Source organism: Crocodylus porosus, unplaced genomic scaffold (assembly GCF_001723895.1).
Source record: "Crocodylus porosus isolate Cpor-Errol unplaced genomic scaffold, CroPor_comp1, whole genome shotgun sequence".
NCBI classification, from domain to species: Eukaryota; Metazoa; Chordata; order Crocodylia; family Crocodylidae; genus Crocodylus; species Crocodylus porosus.
In genome coordinates this window covers 26287761-26306236 of record NW_017728915.1, presented here as the reverse complement: position 1 = coordinate 26306236, position 18476 = coordinate 26287761, and the positions used below count along the sequence as shown (strand labels likewise).

The 18476-nt window shown below is 46.0% G+C and overlaps 1 protein-coding gene across 2 annotated transcripts in view; it reads right to left on the bottom strand.

The window, feature by feature from the left end:
- Positions 1–18476, bottom strand: part of CMTM4 (CKLF like MARVEL transmembrane domain containing 4) — a 59652-nt gene that overhangs the window by 6314 nt on the left and 34862 nt on the right. For both annotated transcript variants that reach the window (XM_019535891.1, XM_019535892.1), the window contains exon 2: positions 5792–5968. In XM_019535891.1, coding sequence (XP_019391436.1) covers positions 5792–5968 — 177 coding nt within the window. The remainder of the gene's footprint in view (positions 1–5791; positions 5969–18476) is intronic.

The following is an 18476-nucleotide window of genomic DNA, read 5'->3' as shown; positions in this document are numbered from 1 at the left end:
TCCCAGGCGAGTGGCAGGAGCCCCCCCTCCCCCCAAGATGAGCCACAGCTCCATACTCCGCCTGTCTTGCCCCGGCTGGGCAGTGCCTACCCCAGCCCCACTCCCTCCCTCACTGTGGGAGGCACTGATCTGCCCTCCCACACTCCTTCCCCCCCGCTCCCCTCTCACCCCAGCAGACTTACCGGCTGGAAGCAGCTGTATTGGAAATCAGATCAGTATCGGCCAATGTACATCCTTAAAAATAATGACCCTCCTTTTGTCACTTGTTTCTTGAAATCCAATAATTCCACTCAACTATTTCAATATTCATCTGAATACATATAATGTGAAGAAGAACCTGGACATTTCAGTGGTACGTATTTGTCATAATCTGGTTACAGAAGTTTGAGGTCTGCCACTCTTCAAGTGAGTTTCTGCAAAACAGAGAGCTCAAAGTAACATTGCCTTTCAGCTACATTTTCTGTGTCCCATGTTTCTAATTTTTCCCAACTACCAATCTTTGGGCTGCTTTCTTCCTTTCCCTGCATGTAGCTATCAATTTGAAGTTTACATACATTCCAAGCAATCCACTGTATCCACTCTCCCTGGTCTCCCCCATAATTTCACTTTGTAGTCATGTTATTTAGCATCGTGTGATCATTTCTAGCTCAATTACTAATAGAAATACGGTTTGTGAAATAAAAATAAATCCTAGAAAGAACTAAATCAGCTACGTAAGAATTCAGATCTCCACCTCCTCCCAACATGTATTTATTTATTTTCACATGCAAGAAAGCATCTATTTATAATTACTGGATTATGTTACCAAAAGAATTAAGGGTTCATTTTAGAAATGTGTTCTAGTGGGATGCTTTCCTTACCTACTCCTCTGCCAAGGGTTTCCACTCCTAAAGCACATTACTATCTTTATGTTGCAAACACTACTAGTCATCAAATGTTGGTGGCATGACTGGTGTCCATGTTAAATATTTTCTTTTTATCAGCTTCACATGGAGTGTGACGTGGAGACAGCACAACTACAACACATTCTTACACCAGAAAACCCTTGCCCATGGATTCTGTTGAAGTGTCATTGTAATGTCTTTGACAGACATTGCTTTATTGATCACTTTATTTATTTGGGACGGACACACACACACACACACACACACACACTGGACACAGAAAAAATTCACCTATATATAATTTTTTCAATATCCCTATTTAGTATCTAAGGAAGCTAGAAAGAACCAGGACTGTTAAAAAAGTTTCCTCCATGCAGGTGTCTAAGCTATACCTCTGCAATTATGCCAAGACCAAGAGAGTAAAACAGTTTGTTTAGAACTACATCAGTTATTTTGGTGAGATCTGCTTAAACTTTTGTATGCAAAATGCACTCATCTCTGTATCTTTTCATAAAAAGGAAAGTTGATTAAGTAAGTTTTCAGGAAATTAGAAGATTTAACCAACATTCATGTTTTAAAAAACTTAATAAAGCAAGTTATTTAATGCAGGTCTTACAATTCAGAAACATGCTGAAAAACCCCAATACACACCACTCTAGCATTGCTGGCCTTATGTTTTAGACCTATACAAATTATATGAATAGATTCAACCAGAATCTGTTCGTCAATAGAAAACAAGGCAAGTGTTCTGGTGGAAGAATTCTTTATGCTCAAAATCACATATACCAAAACATATTTTTGCAGCTTCTGTGATGGAGTCAAATCAATGTTTCCAGTCTACTGAAGACAGAATTTTAAATGCAATACATTTAACAAAACCATGAAGACTCTGTTTGGATCCAACAGTTTTTGTTCAAACTGCAAGCATCCTGGGCTCCTCGCCACTGAACCATTCATCATCCCCATATGTACTGGGGAGATTTTGATTTTCCTTAGTTCTGACAGAGACACTGCAGCACTGGGAAATCATTGCAGAACTCCAGTGGTTCTTCTGACAACCAGCCTCTACAGCAGGGGTCGGCAACCCCCGGCATGCATGCCGTTAGTGGCACGCGGAGACATTTTTCTCGGCATGCCAGGAGGCACGCAAAGGAACTGGGGGTTTTTTGTGGGGTTTTTTTTTCTAAACATTGCTGCTCCCAGCTCTCCTGTGGAGCCACAAGTCCCAGCGCCATGGTAGGCACCAGGGTGGACCCAGAGGAACACAGGCAGAGACACTGTCTGTGCTCTACTGCCCCCACCCCTTGCTCCCAGGCTGCACCCTCCAGCCCAGCTGGCCCCTGGAGGGAGCTGCCCAGGCAGGCAGATGCCCTGTCCCATCCGGGGCAGCACTGAGGTGCCGAGTGTTGGGGCTGGGCGGTCGGGTCAGGATCTGGGCGGCGTGCGGGGAGGCACCGGAGGCAAGCCAGCCTGGTTGGGCCCTTAGGAAGGCGGGGGCTGGGCAGGAAGTGGGGGCTGCCCTGGGGCTCTGCAGGCTCGAGCTGTGGTGGACGTACAGGTGGGGGTGCCTAGCAGCACCCAGGGTGGGGCCTGGGCAGCTCATGTGGCTCCACAGGGATGGACCGCAGCCACCCTGCGCACAGAAAAGCAACATTAATGATTATTAATAGTATTAAATATGCAGTGCATCCTGCCATGTACCCGCTCTGCCCCAGTTTTGTTTTTGTGGCATGCTGGCACCCCAGAACCTTACAAGGTAGACATTGTGGGTCTTTTGGCACTCCAGCCAAAAAACATTGCCTACCCCTCCTCTATAGGGACAGAGAGCAAGTTTCTATTACTGAGTCTATGTGCCAAAGAAGCCAAGTGCAAATCTTTTAGAACTACTTGGTTTTTATGGTTTCCCACTCCTGGTCTTGTAACCTTTTGCCCCATGGTATTATGCACTTCAAGACAGTTTTGCAGAAGCGAGACCCTCCCTCAAATTCCAGTTGACAAGCCAAAGTTCAAGCAACAAAGCTTATGCTAAGCCATTTTGTTGTCAGGAATTTATTTCAACTGTAAAGAAAAGTTTTCGATGCTTATTATTTAAATGAGCTCATCTGGAACCTGTACCAAAATATGCTGCAAGGTACGCCACCTTCCTGGGTGCTGCTTGCAAGTATCCATACAGAATCAGATCCGTTTTAGCTGTGTCACAAAGGGAGATGGGAATTTGCACTACCAGTTTCCCCAGCTCTCACATCTCAGGATAATCGAACATTACCTGACCTAATAGAGAAATGACTGATCCATTCTTTTATCTTATTGTCACAAATAGACATTTTTGGGTCTCTACAACAGATTCTTTTCTAGCTAAAGCAGTCCCCTGCTCTTTTCATATAGTATGTAATCTCAAGAACATTCAGGATGACAGTTGAGTGTCTAATTAGCAAGAAGCCTGTTTTTTTCTGTTTAAAAATCGCAAATTCTCTCATTAAAATGCCCAAAATCCATGTTTTTCCATTATTACAATGAAGTGCCACTATAGATATAGATCCATCTCGGTATAGATACATCACTTGAATACAATGTTGTATTTTATTCAAATGATATGCCACCCTATGGGGGGCCTCAATCCTCCCCACTACTTACCTGCATGAAGCTGCTCTCGCAAATGGCAGCCAGGCAGTTTGATGTGTGCATGTGCACATGGTGGCCCCTGCCTGATCGTCCTCCTCCTCCCACTCGCCCCAGCCTCTTGCAGGCTGGAATTCTGCTAGCCTGCAAGGGGAAACCCACTGCTTCCTCCGTTTTTTCCTCTTAAAACGAGAAAAAGGCCACATTTTACTGCTTTTTTTTCCCCCCCACGGCAAACAGAAAACCCAGATCCCTGCTAATTAGAACGAAAACAAAACACTAATTCCAAAACGGCTGACAGGTAAAAGCCACAAAACGTTGGGTCATGTAACATGTGCATATATCTGTGCTAGATGCCAGCAGACACCAATGCTTTGCATCATCAGTAGAGGAAGTCAGACAGAACCCAGTTAGTATTTTTCTTCTTGTACCAAACATTACTGCAACTAGTGAGGATCACTGACACTTGTTCAAGTTAGGACAGTAAAACAGGGGAAAGGACGACAAGAAATAACCTTCTATCATAACCTCTGAGCTTCAAGTACTATTCTGACGAATAAATAGGGTGTGGTTAAAACAAATACCCACTTTTCCCAATAATTAAGAGAGATTATTAAAAGACCACAGTTCTCTAGTCCTGACTTATTCTGTATAGCAAATTAAGATAACCCTATTAATAGCATGTGCTGCTCCTTCACTGCCACAGATATCCACATTCATTATGTTTGTGACCCCACTGTAAAAGCCTGAGGCATCAATTAACTGATGTAGAAAGAAGTCTAATTTTAATACAAGTACTATAAGTAACAGTCTTGTGTGGACCCCAGGAGAGTGGGCTCGATGACCTAGAAATTTTCCTCTCTAATTTCTAGAATTATTTGAGAATGAACAGTTTGGGTAGGCAATTTGTTGCCCAGGTAGGGGTATATAAAAAGGTTATGAAAGAAACACCACACCATAAAGTACTCCAATTTTTCATTTCTTTAAAGAAAAGTGTCAGACTTGTATATTTGCATCTCTGCACTGCTATGGTAGCCTCTGACTGTAATATTCTATTTAATTTCTAAAATCTTTCCAATTGCAGCCTTCATACAAGGAAATGTCCCCCCAGTTAGAATCAACAGATCCCCAAACCAATACAACTATATATGGGAAACAGTTTCTCCAAATACATTGTTTAGAAGCAACAAAAATTGTTATAATACACAGAACTGTGTCAATGTGAAAGTCTGCAGAATTCCTAAACTAGTCGTCAGAATTTAAGAAAAGAATCAAAATGGGTTCCAAGTCAAGCCTGAAGCAAAGAAAACAGCATTAAGGCTGTATGGTACAAGTACCAAAGATATATATTGACTATTAGGGGACAATTAAGGCCACGTATGCAGGTATCTGCATATATTTTCACATTTTACTGTAAAATGTCACATGCAAAGTTTGACAGGGATCATCTACTTAGCCTACAGGCTGACATGTAGAACCAAGAGAGCAGTTACTAGACTACTATTACAGTGGCAAGGCAAAGCAGGGGCCCAAAATATATAGGCAGTGTCCTCAAGCAAGTCAGATAGATATGGATCCCCCAAATTAATACATATTTAGTGCTAAAGGGCCCATATGCTGACTCTTTTCAGGCAACAAGGTTTGAAAGTAAGGAAGAGAAGATTCATACGAAAGGAATGTGCCTTGCCGGCAGTTCTTTCCCGAAGCCTTCCTCTCTATCTGATGTTGCGTGTTGCCAGTCAGGGGATCACACAGCATCCGTGCATGTCACAAAATCCGCACACCTGATGCCTTTTCTTCCTGACACTATTTTTGTGTTGTAATATAGAGACCATATTCATTTTAAAAAAACAGACTTGACATAAGCCGTTCCCCCAGCCTCCAGTTAAAATAGTAGAAATAGGCAATATGTGCATTTCAATATACTTGATTAACAAAAATCTATTCCCAAGTCTTTGACAGCATTTGTTAGAGCTATGAACTGTTTCTCACCTCACAAACAGTAAGCACTTACGCTGTGAGGAAGACTTTCCTTCAGAGGTGAGGAAGTGCCTGGTAAACACAATTCCAGTTTAATTTAATATTCTATGATCTCATCGCATTTCAAAAGGCAGAATATGCTGTGGGTATTCAAACTGAGCATGAGAGAGATATAATCTTTACTGATCTTAAAACACTGAGACATGAGATCCTGAATAAGTGTAACAGAAAGGAAGCAAAGAAACAACAAAAACTTTAAATATATTTACAGTTATTTTTACGACGTGAATATTTGGATGTGAACTTACTGTAAGATTCCAGTTGATCTGTGGTATTCTTGTATGAAGATTTAGACTGAACATAAGCAATAAAACTCCAGTAACTACAAACGCACTACAGCTCACAAACTCAAAGAAATAAAGGCCTTCGCACGGGGAACATTCCATGATGGTTTCTATGCAGATGAATGCAATCAGTGCCAAAACCTAGGAAGAAAAACAAGTGGAAAAAAATATAAATAGATTTCCACATTTTGAAAATAGCCACAAGTATTCCTGAAATTTCCATTGGGAACATGATCAGTTTACTCTCAGGAATGCACGATTTAAAGTTTAGAGCAAAGTTTAGAGCAGAGCAGTATTTGAGAGCAAAAACAAAGAAAAATTAATGCAAGACTTTTTGGGTACTTATGTATGATAGTATTTAACACAATGGCTACGATCTAACATCTCTCTCTTCACTGGTCCAGGGCAACTTAAAAAAAGAACACCACACTTCCCTAACTCAACGATCTAAAATTTTTAAAAGGCTACACAAATAGTTTATTTCACTTTTTTATTAGGTGTGCACCGATAGAGATTTTTGGGGCAGATACTAATAGCTGATTTTTAAGGAGGCATATCAGCCGATAATGATCCAATTTCTGATACCAGCCTGGCAGCTTGGAGAGCTACGTGCAGTTAGTAAGTGCAACCAGAGGAGCTGCGGCTCCATCCCGTGCCCGCCCCGCCCGCGCTTGTCCTAGCCCCTGCTCCACTCCTTCCTTACTGCGAGGACCTTAATCTACTCTCCCACACCCCTTCCCTCCCACCACACCAGACTTCCCAGCTGCATGCAGCTCTCCAAGCTGCCGGGCTGTGCTCCCTGCTGCCTACGTGCCGCGCTGTGGCTGCGCGCATGCACTAGTATTTATCAGCCAAACTACTGGCCACATCAGGCCAATTTCTGATACGATCAGTTTTCTTTATATTAGTGCCAATCCAACAATCAGACTGATGCATCAGTGCACCTCTATTTTTTCTCTCTCAGACCAGGTTTCAGAAGGAACAAACTATTTTTGCCTGGTAGTACCAAGATCCAGCCAAATCCCAGAGTAAATGCTTTTCATTTCAAAAGTCATTATCACCTTAAAATGTACACAGGTTAAAACAATTACAAATACGTTCACAGTTTCCACGTTCCTCCAAGAACCCATTGCCTATTTTTTTTTATAGTTTAGCAATCATACACTTCTATCTTTGCAAATGCTTATTTCTTCATCCCCTTGCAACTGGCAGAAACACTCGTGTAAATAGAGAAGTTCTGAAATCCTGATCTTGCAAACTCCTACCCACTTTCAAATTGTGCAGAAAGTAGTTCCACTGAATTCAGTGACATAACTTGTATGTAAAAATCAAGCACAGACAAGGGCTTGAAAGACTGGAATTTAGCTTACTATTCATGGCATACTGTGAAAGTTACTATGCTGAAGTCTATGCAAAAGCACAAATGAAAACATTAATGCAAAATAAACTCATATGCATCAGCCCTACACACTGTTTGTACAATTGTAAAAATCTCCAACGTTAAAGTATAAACTTCAAGTTGAAGATTCCCCCTTTAAAAGTACTCTATAAAAAAAGCTGGGTTTTTATTATACATAAAAGCCTGCACTGCTTTCTAGAAAAGATATTTTCCTACGCTTCTCAGAAACTGACTATGGAACCTGCAAATCTCTCTACCCTCGAAGACTCTATAGCAGGGGTGTCCCACTTTTTTGAATGTGGGACCAGTTCACAAACTTTTTATCACCCAGTGGGCCAGTGAGCCATATTCAAAGACCTCACAGGAAGTGGTATCACATCAGGAAGTGATGTCACGTGACCTTTGACACCAATGGAGTTGCAGGAAGTGACAATGAAATGGGTCTGGAAATGTGGTTTAAAATCCAAAATAAAAACAATATAAAAGCAAGAATGAAATAATACCAAACACTTGACTAAAATAAACACTTTTGCTTCTACTCACTTCTCAATGAATGAAAGAAGCATAATGCAAGTTGATGGATCAAATGTGGAAAAGATATCAGCCAGAGTGGAAACTAATCAAAGCAACAAAATATGGGCATTTTTGAGAACAATCTTTAAGATTTACTTTTATTGAATTAATAACTTGTTAGTAACACATCTTCAACAAGTAGCAACAAGTTGAACCCCCAATTCCACACAAAGAGAAACAGAAGCAAACACAATCCAAACACTGGACAGTATTTTTACCTGCTCCAAATTTACACTGGAGCCCAGATGGTTCATGCTCTATTCCTGAGCATACTGTTCAGTCTTAAAGGAGCATACAGCACAGCTGCAGGGGGTTCAGCCACAGCTTTCCCTCCCTGGTGTAGCCCGGCCAGCCCATCCCATCCCCTATCAAGCGGTGGCTTCCCCACATGCTGCTGCACTTTCCCCCTACCTGTGCCAGCTGGTCCCAAAAGGCAGGAGGCCTCACCGCCACTTCTGCTGGCCAGTGCCAACCCAGTCAGGCATCCCCAGCAGCACGTGGGAAGCTGGCTTCAGCCGCATGCTGCCCCACCCAGCCGGCTCTGTACCAGCCAGGAAAAGCAGCATGCAGCTGAAGCCGGTTTCCCACATGCTGCTGGGGACAGGAGGAGGCTGGCCAGGTCGGCACCAGCCAGCAGAAGTGGCAGCAGAGCCACACGCCACTTGGGACTGACCGGTGCAGGCAGGGGGAAAATGCAGCTGAGCTCCTGCTGCTCCGGCCTGGCTCATCCCATCCCAAGCAGCACACGGCTCCACCGCCACTTCTGCTGGCTGGTGCAGACCTGGCCGGGCTCCTCCCATCCCCAGCAGCACACGAGCAGCCAGTTTCAGCTGCATGCCGCTTTTCTGGCCAGTGCTGACCTTCGCAGGCACTAGGGCTGGAAGGGACCCCGGAGGATCATTGAGTCTAAGCACCCTTCCCCAGGGGCAGGAAGTCAGCAGGGATCATAGGATCCCAGCAAGATAAACATCCAAATGTCTCTTGAAAGTGTTCAAAGTAGGTGCTTGGACCTGGCTGGATCCATCCCATCCAGAGCAGCATGCGGCTGAAGCCGGCTTCTTACGTGCTGCTGGGGACAGGAGGAGCCCGGCCAGGTCTGCACCAGCCAGCAGAAGCAGTGGCGGAGCCGTGTGGTGCTCAGGACGGGACGGGACGGGACGAGCCCAGCCGGAGTGGCAGGGGCTCAGCTGCATTTTCCCCCTGCCTGCACCAGGCAGTCCCGAGCGGCACACGGCTCCGCCACCGCTTCTGCTCACCCTCCTCCCGTCCCCAGCAGCACGTGGGAATCCAGATTCAGCTGCATGCTGCTTTGGATGGGATGGAGCCGTCCAGGTCGGCACCAGCCAACAGAGGCAGCAGTGGAGCCATGTGCCACTCGGGACTAACTGGCGCAGGTAGGGGAAAGTGCAGCTGAGCCCCTGCTGCTCCGGCTGGGCTCATCCAGTCCCGAGAGGCACATGGCTACTCCTCTTCCCACACGCACCGTGTCGGCAACGTCAACCTAACGCGGTGCATGTGGGAACCTTATCCCTTCCCCAGCCCTTCAGCAGCCATTAGGAAGCTGCTAAGGGGCTGGGGGAGGGACAAGGGGTGGGAACGAAAGTAAACCGTGTTTACTTTCATTTCCCATCGCAGCACCACGGGCCAAAGAAAATGCTTTGGCGGGCCACATGGTGGCCCGCAGGCCGCATGTTGGACAAGCCTGCTCTATAATGACTGGAGGACTGCAGGAAATTATAATCAGAGGTATAAGCCAAGGCTAATTAAAAATTCCTCTCTTCATGTTAGCATGAACATGTCTGTCTATAAGCTGAACAACTATCACAAACAGCTTTAAATTAGACAACATACAGCCTTATGCCAACTCACAGCAACCTTTCGCTTTTCGACCCACAAAGCACTGCAGCACAGCTGAAAAAGAGGTATTTGTTTATTTATATTTACATATAAAAAGCTTTTTATTTTATATATCAAGTTATTGCGTGGGGAAGCAAAGACTCGGGATGTACATCCTATTGATCATGCTGACGCAATGGACTATTGGGATGCTTACACACATGCAGGGAGGCTGCTCCGAGGGGCTGTAAATCAATTAATCAAGCTTTCTGGAGCATGGAAATTAACGTGCTCCAGCGTCTCGCGTCACTGTCCCTGCACTGAAATATGGCATCAGGGCACTTTGACCTAAAGCCTGTCAAATGAGCTTTAGTTCAAAACACCCCATCACCATTTTTTTTTAGCATGGGGACACTGATACACATTACACATGATGCTTGGGAGCTTTTAATTAGCACAGCTCACTAATTACAGCACTCACCTCCCAGAGCACGTCTATAAACAAACACCCTTGAGGACTGGACAGTTTTGTTCTTCAGCTGATACACACATACAATTTTCTTCTCTTTTCTGAAGAACAAAACAGATCTACACCAAATGTTGTAGATCTTCAGAGCTAACATACTCCTTTCACCGACCTAAGCTTCAAAAGAAATACTTCCTTTATATAAAAAATACAGCCAAACGTCAGGATGATGAACTCTGCACAAAAGATATTAGATTCTTATTTACAAGTTATGACAGATTAGACATTATGAAAACTTTTAAGCAATTACTATTATTAGACTGCACTTCATTGTTCATTACAGGGGATGGAAATTACCTGCAACACATGCAGCAAGGAAAATTCTACTTATATAGAGCTATTTTTGCTAACTAACTATTTCAACAGCAAGTCGCCTGGGGTGAATCATCACTTACAAAAGACTTTATAGCATTCACTCAAACTTGCCCATGTATTGCTAATGTGAGCCCACCGGTGTATTTAGGAAGAAAAGTATAAACATAATTTCACAGTTGCTTCAGTTCAGGATGGAAACCCAGAAAATACAACTGAAGAAACTTTCAAAATCATTCAGCATTAAACAATTTTATCCTTCTCACTGGGGTTATCATCGATTTAGTGGAAGCAACAGCAAAAACTTTAGAATTCCACTTTGTCAATATAATTTTTTCTATTATTCAAAGTTTCGAATTTTTTTCAGAATTTTTTCTTTTCTCCATGGTAAAAGGTGCTTCAAAAAGCACAAGTTGCATCACTCATCTTGAAAAGAATTATTACTTCTACCATAAGCTACTGATGATACCTTTTCATTATTAATGCATCATCTCTGCATGTGTCACAATGAGTGGTATAACTAAAAATAAATCGGAATAAATTATCACATCATAAAACAGAACAAAGTTAACACTGCCACAGATGCTTTACATATCCAAATGCAATTAGAACACACCAGAGTCTTTAAAGAAGAATGCCATCTTTCAACAAAATGTTGAGATGCTTGCTTTAAGATATTTATAAGTTGCGAGAGGGATCCTTGCTTTCAGTTAATTAAGGAATATATAAGCAATGGTGTGAATCTCCTTTAAAATGCACTAAAGCTCTTTTCATTGTGAATTTCATACTCATGTTAACCAGTCTATTTCAGTTCATACTTTGCAACCAACACATAATATGCAAAATAATATGCAAAAACACTCACTGAAGAAACAAAATCATAATACACTTCAACTGTGTACTGAGAGAGTTCAATCACCACAGATTGCTTAAAAACAACACACTTTAAAAATTTACAAAGGGACTTACTAAAATGTCAGTGTCCAGCCAGTGAGCTCATAACTCAGAGCTGAAAAAGTTAACATAGCAAGCAGAACTGTCCATCTTAATCGCATTGTGAAACTCTTACTAGATAGTCCATTTGTCTGACAAGACATCTAAATATGATTTGAATTAGTAACCTTTGCAGTAAAAGTGCTCCCCAGAATGTCATGTGACTAGTATAAATTTGAACATAATTAAATAAATGAAAGCATTTAATTTCAAAATGGAAAGCCATCAAAAAGAAAAATGTCAACTGGCCTGTGTGTACAAACTACTATTTTTTTACGGATTTTATTCCAGGGTAAAAACAAGTAGCTTTCTAGCTGCCTGAAAGGCATCACCCTCTTCCAGTGTTTTCCCTAGCTCCTTAATCTCTCCCCACAAAACTAATATTCAAGTTACCTGGATAAAACCTATAACCTAAATACAGACAGTCAAAAAGCCCAAGGCTGAATCAATTCAATCTTCGCAGGTTAGTCTAAGGTGCGTAAACTGAATCAATAAGCAAGTGAACAGACATTCACTTGCGATTCTGGAAATGCAGCCATATGTCTGCAGACACCCAGGCCAGAAACCAGGGAGTGCTAGAGCACGCCTCCCTGCTCAGCTGGAGAAGACAGCTTGGGCCAAGGCCAACTCTGCAAATGTGAGTTTGTGGGGGGAGGTGAAAAGCATCCTGGGATGCTATGGGACTATGAGTTGACTTGAATCTGGAGGTCATCCAGGAAGGAAGTTCAATAAACTGATTTAACCTAAATCAGTTAAGTCTGACATACTACATCCATCCAGGTCCATTTTAAACCAGTTTTGGCTATTTTGAAAGTGGTTTATGCGCACTGAACTTCTGTTGTGTTACAAATTTGAACTGGTTTCCAAGCCCTTGCACTGGTTTATATATCATTTCTGTCCCTAGCCATTATGTTCTAAATTAATTATCTGTGCAAAGTTAACAAACAAACTAGTGGACTAACAAGCTTAAGGTCAGACTACAAAAACAATACAACTAAAGGCTAGATAAATTGTGTTGGAGAGCAACTTATCTAATACTTGTCATAGAATTGGCATCTATTATGAATCTAAAGCAAAGGAATTTAACATAAAAGAACAGAGTACACCAGGGGTTGGTAACCCATGGCGGCATGGTTTTTATTGGCATATGAGCTGCTTCCCACCCCGAGGGATGGGAAGAGGCATGCCCAGATTGAGCAGCACATGGCTGCCCGGGAACAGCCTTGTGCTACTGCCCACACCCGTCTTAGCTAGACTTGCCACCACTGCACCCAGGCCTCAGAACACCCGGACCACACCAGCCAGGTAAGAGCCCCAGCCCCAACCCTAGTCCAGCACCACCACCAGCCGGGGGCCGTCTGTGCCCCGATCCCAACTCTGCACTATTAGTCACATGGCACTAGCAGGCCCCAGCCAACACCAATGCCCCTGCGGGCCCCATCCCCGGACCTGGCCACATCCGCACTTTAATGGCCCCAACCCCAACCCCGTGCTGCTGGCCACGTGTTGCCAGTGAGCCCAGCCCCATTGCCACTGCGGGCCCCCTCCCCAGGCCCAGCCAAGTATTGCCAGTGGCCCAGACCCATCTCATACCATCACAGCCGTGGGCCCCATCCCTGGGCCCGGCCCCAGCCCCAGCCTGCACCATCGCCGCTCTGGGCCCAGGCCCCTCTGCGGGGCCGGGACCCATCCTGGCGCTACAGATGGCCCCAGCCATGTGCTGCTGGTGGGCCTGGCCCTGCCAGCACCAGCACCACCCTCCACCCCAGCCCAGCACCACTGCTGGCACCGCCAGGATGAGGCTAGGGCCCAGGCCTGCAGACCTGCGCGGGCCCCAGCCACATCCCAGCACCGGCAGCGGGCCCAGCCACATGCTGCCAGCGGGCCAAGCCCTGACCCCATGCTGGCACTGCCGGAGGGCCCGACCCTGGCCAGCACCTCCATTGCTGCTGTCTGCCCCAGCCCAGTGCTGCCAGGCCTGGCCCATTGGCAGTGTCAGGATGGGTCCAGGCCCTGCGCAGGCCTTAACACTGCACACATCCCTGGCAGCCAGCTGGAGCCAGGCTGGGCCCAGGCCCCAGCCGCGATAGTGGTGCTAGCTGCCAGCGGGCCTGGCCCCAGCTCTCACAGTCACCGTGGGCCCCAGCACACAGTGGCACTGCCAGGTCAGGGCCATCATCAGTGTCAGGCCAGGGCCCCAGTCCCATCCCGGTGCTGCCAAAGGCCCCAGCCCCATGCTGCTGGTGGGCCCAGCACCAGCTAGCACCACCACTGCCACAGCCCCCAGCCCTGCACGGCCCCGGCCTCAGCCCGGTGCTGCCACAGGCCCCATCCCAGTGCTATCAACACCCCGGCTCCAGCCCCAGCCCCCTGCTGCTGGGGGCCCTGGCCCCACAGCCCCACACTGCCCACGGCCCCAGCTCCAACAGGCACAGTGCTGGCACCTGCTGTCTTCCTAGAGCCCAGGGCCGGGAGACAGCCAGGGCTGGGAGACAGCCAGGGCTGGGGTGGGAGGTATCAGTTCTTTGCAGTCTCCCAGCTGCAGCTGGCCCAGGTTCATGGTAGCTGCTGATAGCCATGGAGCCTGGGCTGCTCCCAGCAGCTGGCTGGGAGGATGGAAGCCCTGCTGCAAGCAGCCCAGGTTCCATAGTTATCAGCATCTACCCAGAACCTGGGCCGGCTGAAACCAGGAGGCTACAAACAGCTGCTGCCTCCCAGCCCCAACCCCCTCCCAGCCCCAGATCCAGCCCTGGGCTCCGGGGAGACAGCAGATACTGGCAATGCTCCCCACTGTGTGGCAGGACACAGCGGGGGGTGCAGAAAGCTGCCTGTCACTCCAAGCTCCCCGCTGCCCTGGCCACACTTACCCCGCAGGCAGGGGCAGCAGCAAGGGGCCAACCGTAGGTACTGCCCATGCTGGTTCTGGGTCACATGGGGGATGTGGTACCCAGGCAGCACGGAGCTTGCAGCAGCAGACAACTTCCCTGTGCAGTCCCTCTGTGCGCTGCCACTCTGGGTTGCACACACCGTGCTTGGGAGGACCCAGGGGAGGGCAGCAGGGCCAGGAGTGCAGCATGTGTGAGGGCAGCACAACAGGGAGAATCACCAGTATCTGCTGCCTCCCCCGAGCCAGGTCTGGGAGGCAGCAGCTGTTTGCAGCCTCCTGGCTGCAGCTGGTCCAGGTTCTGGGTAGTTACTGATAGCCATGGAGCCTGGGCTAAGGGGCAATGGGTAGCGGGCCTGGGGGGCAGGGACACAAAAAGGGTGCCCTGCCATGTACCCCCTCCCGCTCTCATTTGGCTTTTCTGGCAGGCTGGCACTCCAGCATCTTCCAAGGTAGGCATTGTGGGTTTTTCGGCACTCCAGCCAAAAAACATTGCCTACCCCTGGACTACACTATTCAAAGGTCCATTCATATGTCTCGTATATACATAGAAAGGCTATAATATCTTTTACTAAAAGGAAATCCTTGGAATAGGTTTCAGGTTTCCTGACATTATCTTCTACAAGCCTGAAAAAAATTAATTCTCCCCCCCACCCATTACAACCTTCTAGGTTTGGAAGCTTGTGATGAAACAAAACAGATGCATGTTTCATGTCATATGTATTTGGGGGCCCTTAAATATTTATTTATTTAGTATAGGTGAACAGCACAGACCCCCTGGCCAATGTTCAATAACCAGCTTCTCGAGAAACCATGCTTATGAGCAATTCCCTATCAAAGCAGACTATGCTGGAGTCAGGCTGCCTGGCTAGCTGGGGCTGAGCCTCATTCTGTCAAGTCACTGTATTATAGTTCCTGACTCCAGCCTGGTCCACCCTTCTCCTGTTGTACTGTTTGAACAACAGCCATAAAAGGAATGTTGTGGCTTGCAGTATAGGATATTAATGCTCTCAATATTTATAGCACTCTTGTCAGCTTACTCAGAGGAATCCTCTCCCCAAAGAGTTCTCCTGTAAGGCTTCCATGCCTGCAGCTGTATATGGGTAATTGAAACCGTACGGTGTCCCATAACAAGTCCTGACAAAATAAATGTCTTGTGATGCATCCTACATAAATGAATTCTTAAGGATGCTTACAGACTATATGACTTTCTGACATAAGGTAAATTACTTTGGACAGGGAGTCTGTCCACACTAACACAGCCAGAGGCAAAACAAATGGAAGCTGATGAAGTAAAGTAGTCTTAGAGAAGTCCCGAGAAGTCAATGTTTCTCTGGAATCTTTCAGGAAGGAATCTTCTTGTATGAGAATTAATTGTTTATATATTTCCCAATAAACAGAGCTAAGTCTACTTTGGGCAGATTCAGAAAGTCAAGTATTGTTGTTATGGACACACTGAAACTTCTTGGCTAGTCTTTCTAGACACTCAGGGCTTGTGAGAGCTCCTTCTTCCACCCAAATCCCCATTACATCCTGTGAAATGCAACAAAACACTTTAAACTAAGATCACAAGGGGATAGGGAAACGCTAACTGCAGCCTACCTGGGGACCAATATACAGGAAAGCGTCACTGACAATGAAACCAAGCAAGCCACTCTTACAGGAGCTGAGAAAACAGCTTCCCTTCAACGCAACAGGTGGCCAGTGACCTCAGCAGGAGGACTCAGGTGCCTGTACACCAATGCCAGAAGCCTGGGGAAGAAGCAGGAGGAACTAGTCCTCCTGCTTTCCACTGGCCACTACAATCAATCTAGTAGGGATCACAGAGACCTGGTGGGACTCCTCTCCCAACTGCAGCATAGCCATAAAAGGCTACATTTTTCACAGAAGAGATCAGGTACGGAAGAGAGGTGGGGATGTTGCCCTATATGTGAAGGAGCAGTACACCTCCCTACAAGCTGATGTCAGCCCCAAAAAAGAACAGCTTGAAACCCTCTGCGTCAAGGTCCGGGGGAGGTGTGAGAGACCTGACTGTAGGTGTATACTACAGGCCACTTAACCCAAGGGAGGAACTTGATCTAGCGTTTGCCCAGGAACTAACGGAGGCCATGTGTGCATGGGACATGGTTGTCATGTGTGACTTCAAATACCCAGACATCTCCTGGGAGGAATGCCTGACCAGCTCAGATTGATCACAACCCTTTCTGACCAGCCCCAAACTGCTTTTTTTGACTCAGCAGGTGCACAGGCCAACTAGAGGCAATGCACTTCTTGACCTGGTCCTAGCCAAAGGGGATGACCTCGTGACCAACTTAAACAGAGGGCAGCTAGGTGATCGTGGCCATGAAATCATTACATCCACAGTTCGTCGCAAGGCTGACAAAACAGACAAGCTCAAAGTCTTAAGACTTCAAAAACACAAATTTTAATAAGCTCAGGTCACTAGCAGAGAATGCCCTGAGAGACCAAGGACCACAGGTAAAGGAAGCACAAGAAGAATAGCCGTCCCTTTAGGACACAGTCCTTAAAGCTCAGAAAAAAAATCTATTTCCTTACAGAGAAAAAGTAGCAGAAGGATTTAAAAAAAAAAAAAAAAACAAACAAAACAACCCTCCTGGCTAAGCAGGGAAGTGCAGCCCTGATACAGAAAAAGAAAGAGGCATACAAACAATGCAAGCTTGGGACAGGCTCTAAGGAAAACTACTTGACAATGGCCCACACTTGTAGAAATCAAATTAGGCAAGCTAAGGCAGAAACCGAAGTAAAACTAGCTACAAGAATCAAAGACAACAAGAAGTCCTCCTTTAGCTACATAGGGAGTAAAAGGAAAACTAATGGGAGTGTGAGGCCACTGCTCAATGCCTCAGGATACCTGGTCACCACCATGCAGGGAAAAAAGGAAAAAAAAAACCCAGAATTCCTAAATGACTATTTTGCCTCGGTCTTTCGCAAGACCAAGGGGAACAACACACCAGATAGGGCACAGAACAAGTAGGGCAGGGTTGACACTGTTCCCACCACTGCTATAGATCTGGTGTAAGATCAATTAAAGAAATCAGACATATATAAATCATCAAGACCAGATGAACTCCACCCAAGGGTGCTGCAAGAGTTGCAGAGCCCCTGGCAAAGCTCCTTCAAAAATCATGGGCCTCTGGAAAAATCCCAGAGGACTGGAAGAGGGCCAACGTTATGCCCACCTTCAAGAGCAGAAGTGTGAAGACCTAGGAAACTACAGGCCAATTAGCTGAACTTCTATTCCAAGGAAAATCCTAAAAACATTCATCAAAAGAAGCTAATGTGACAAACTTGCAGATGGCATGATGCTGAAATGACAGCCAGCATGGCTTTGTCACGGGCAGATCTTGTCTGACCAACCTCATTTCTTTCCTTGATCAGGTGACTTGTCACCTGGATGAGACACCAGTGGTTGACATCATATACCTCAACCTCCTTTGAAACCTTTGACCTGGTATCCCATGAGGTACTGGTCAGAAAACTGGAAGATACCAGGCTCAACTGAGGGACTACCAAGTGTGTGCGAAACTAGTTGCTGAGTAGGACACAGAGTCCAAATGAATGAATCAGTGTCGTCCTAGCGAGATGTGGGCAGCAGCGTACCACAGGAGTCAGTACTTGGCCCAGTGCTGTTCAACATCTTTATCAATGACCTGGAGGAGGACGTGAAAAGCCCCTTGGCCAAGTTCACAGATGACATCAAGATATGGGGTTGAGCAAACACACCCACAATAGGCTGCAGATACAAGCAGACCTGGACAGGCTGGCATGTTGGGCAGAACGGACCCAGATGAGGTTCAATATAGAGAAATGCAAAGTGCTGCATCGGGAAAGGAAGAACCCCCAGCACACCTACAGGGTGGGCACCGCTAACCAGACCAGCACTACAAATGAACAGGATCTGGGGGTAACAATAGACCCCAGCATGAATATAAGCCAGCAAAGCAACGCAGTAGCCACTACGGCCAATAAAACTCTGGCATGCATCAATCAACGCATCTCCAGTAAGACCAAAGAAGTGATTCTCCTGCTTTACTCAACACTGGTGCAGTAGACACAGGGAAATCTGGGTGAGGGGGATCCCCTACCCTCCATCAATGCTGACCTC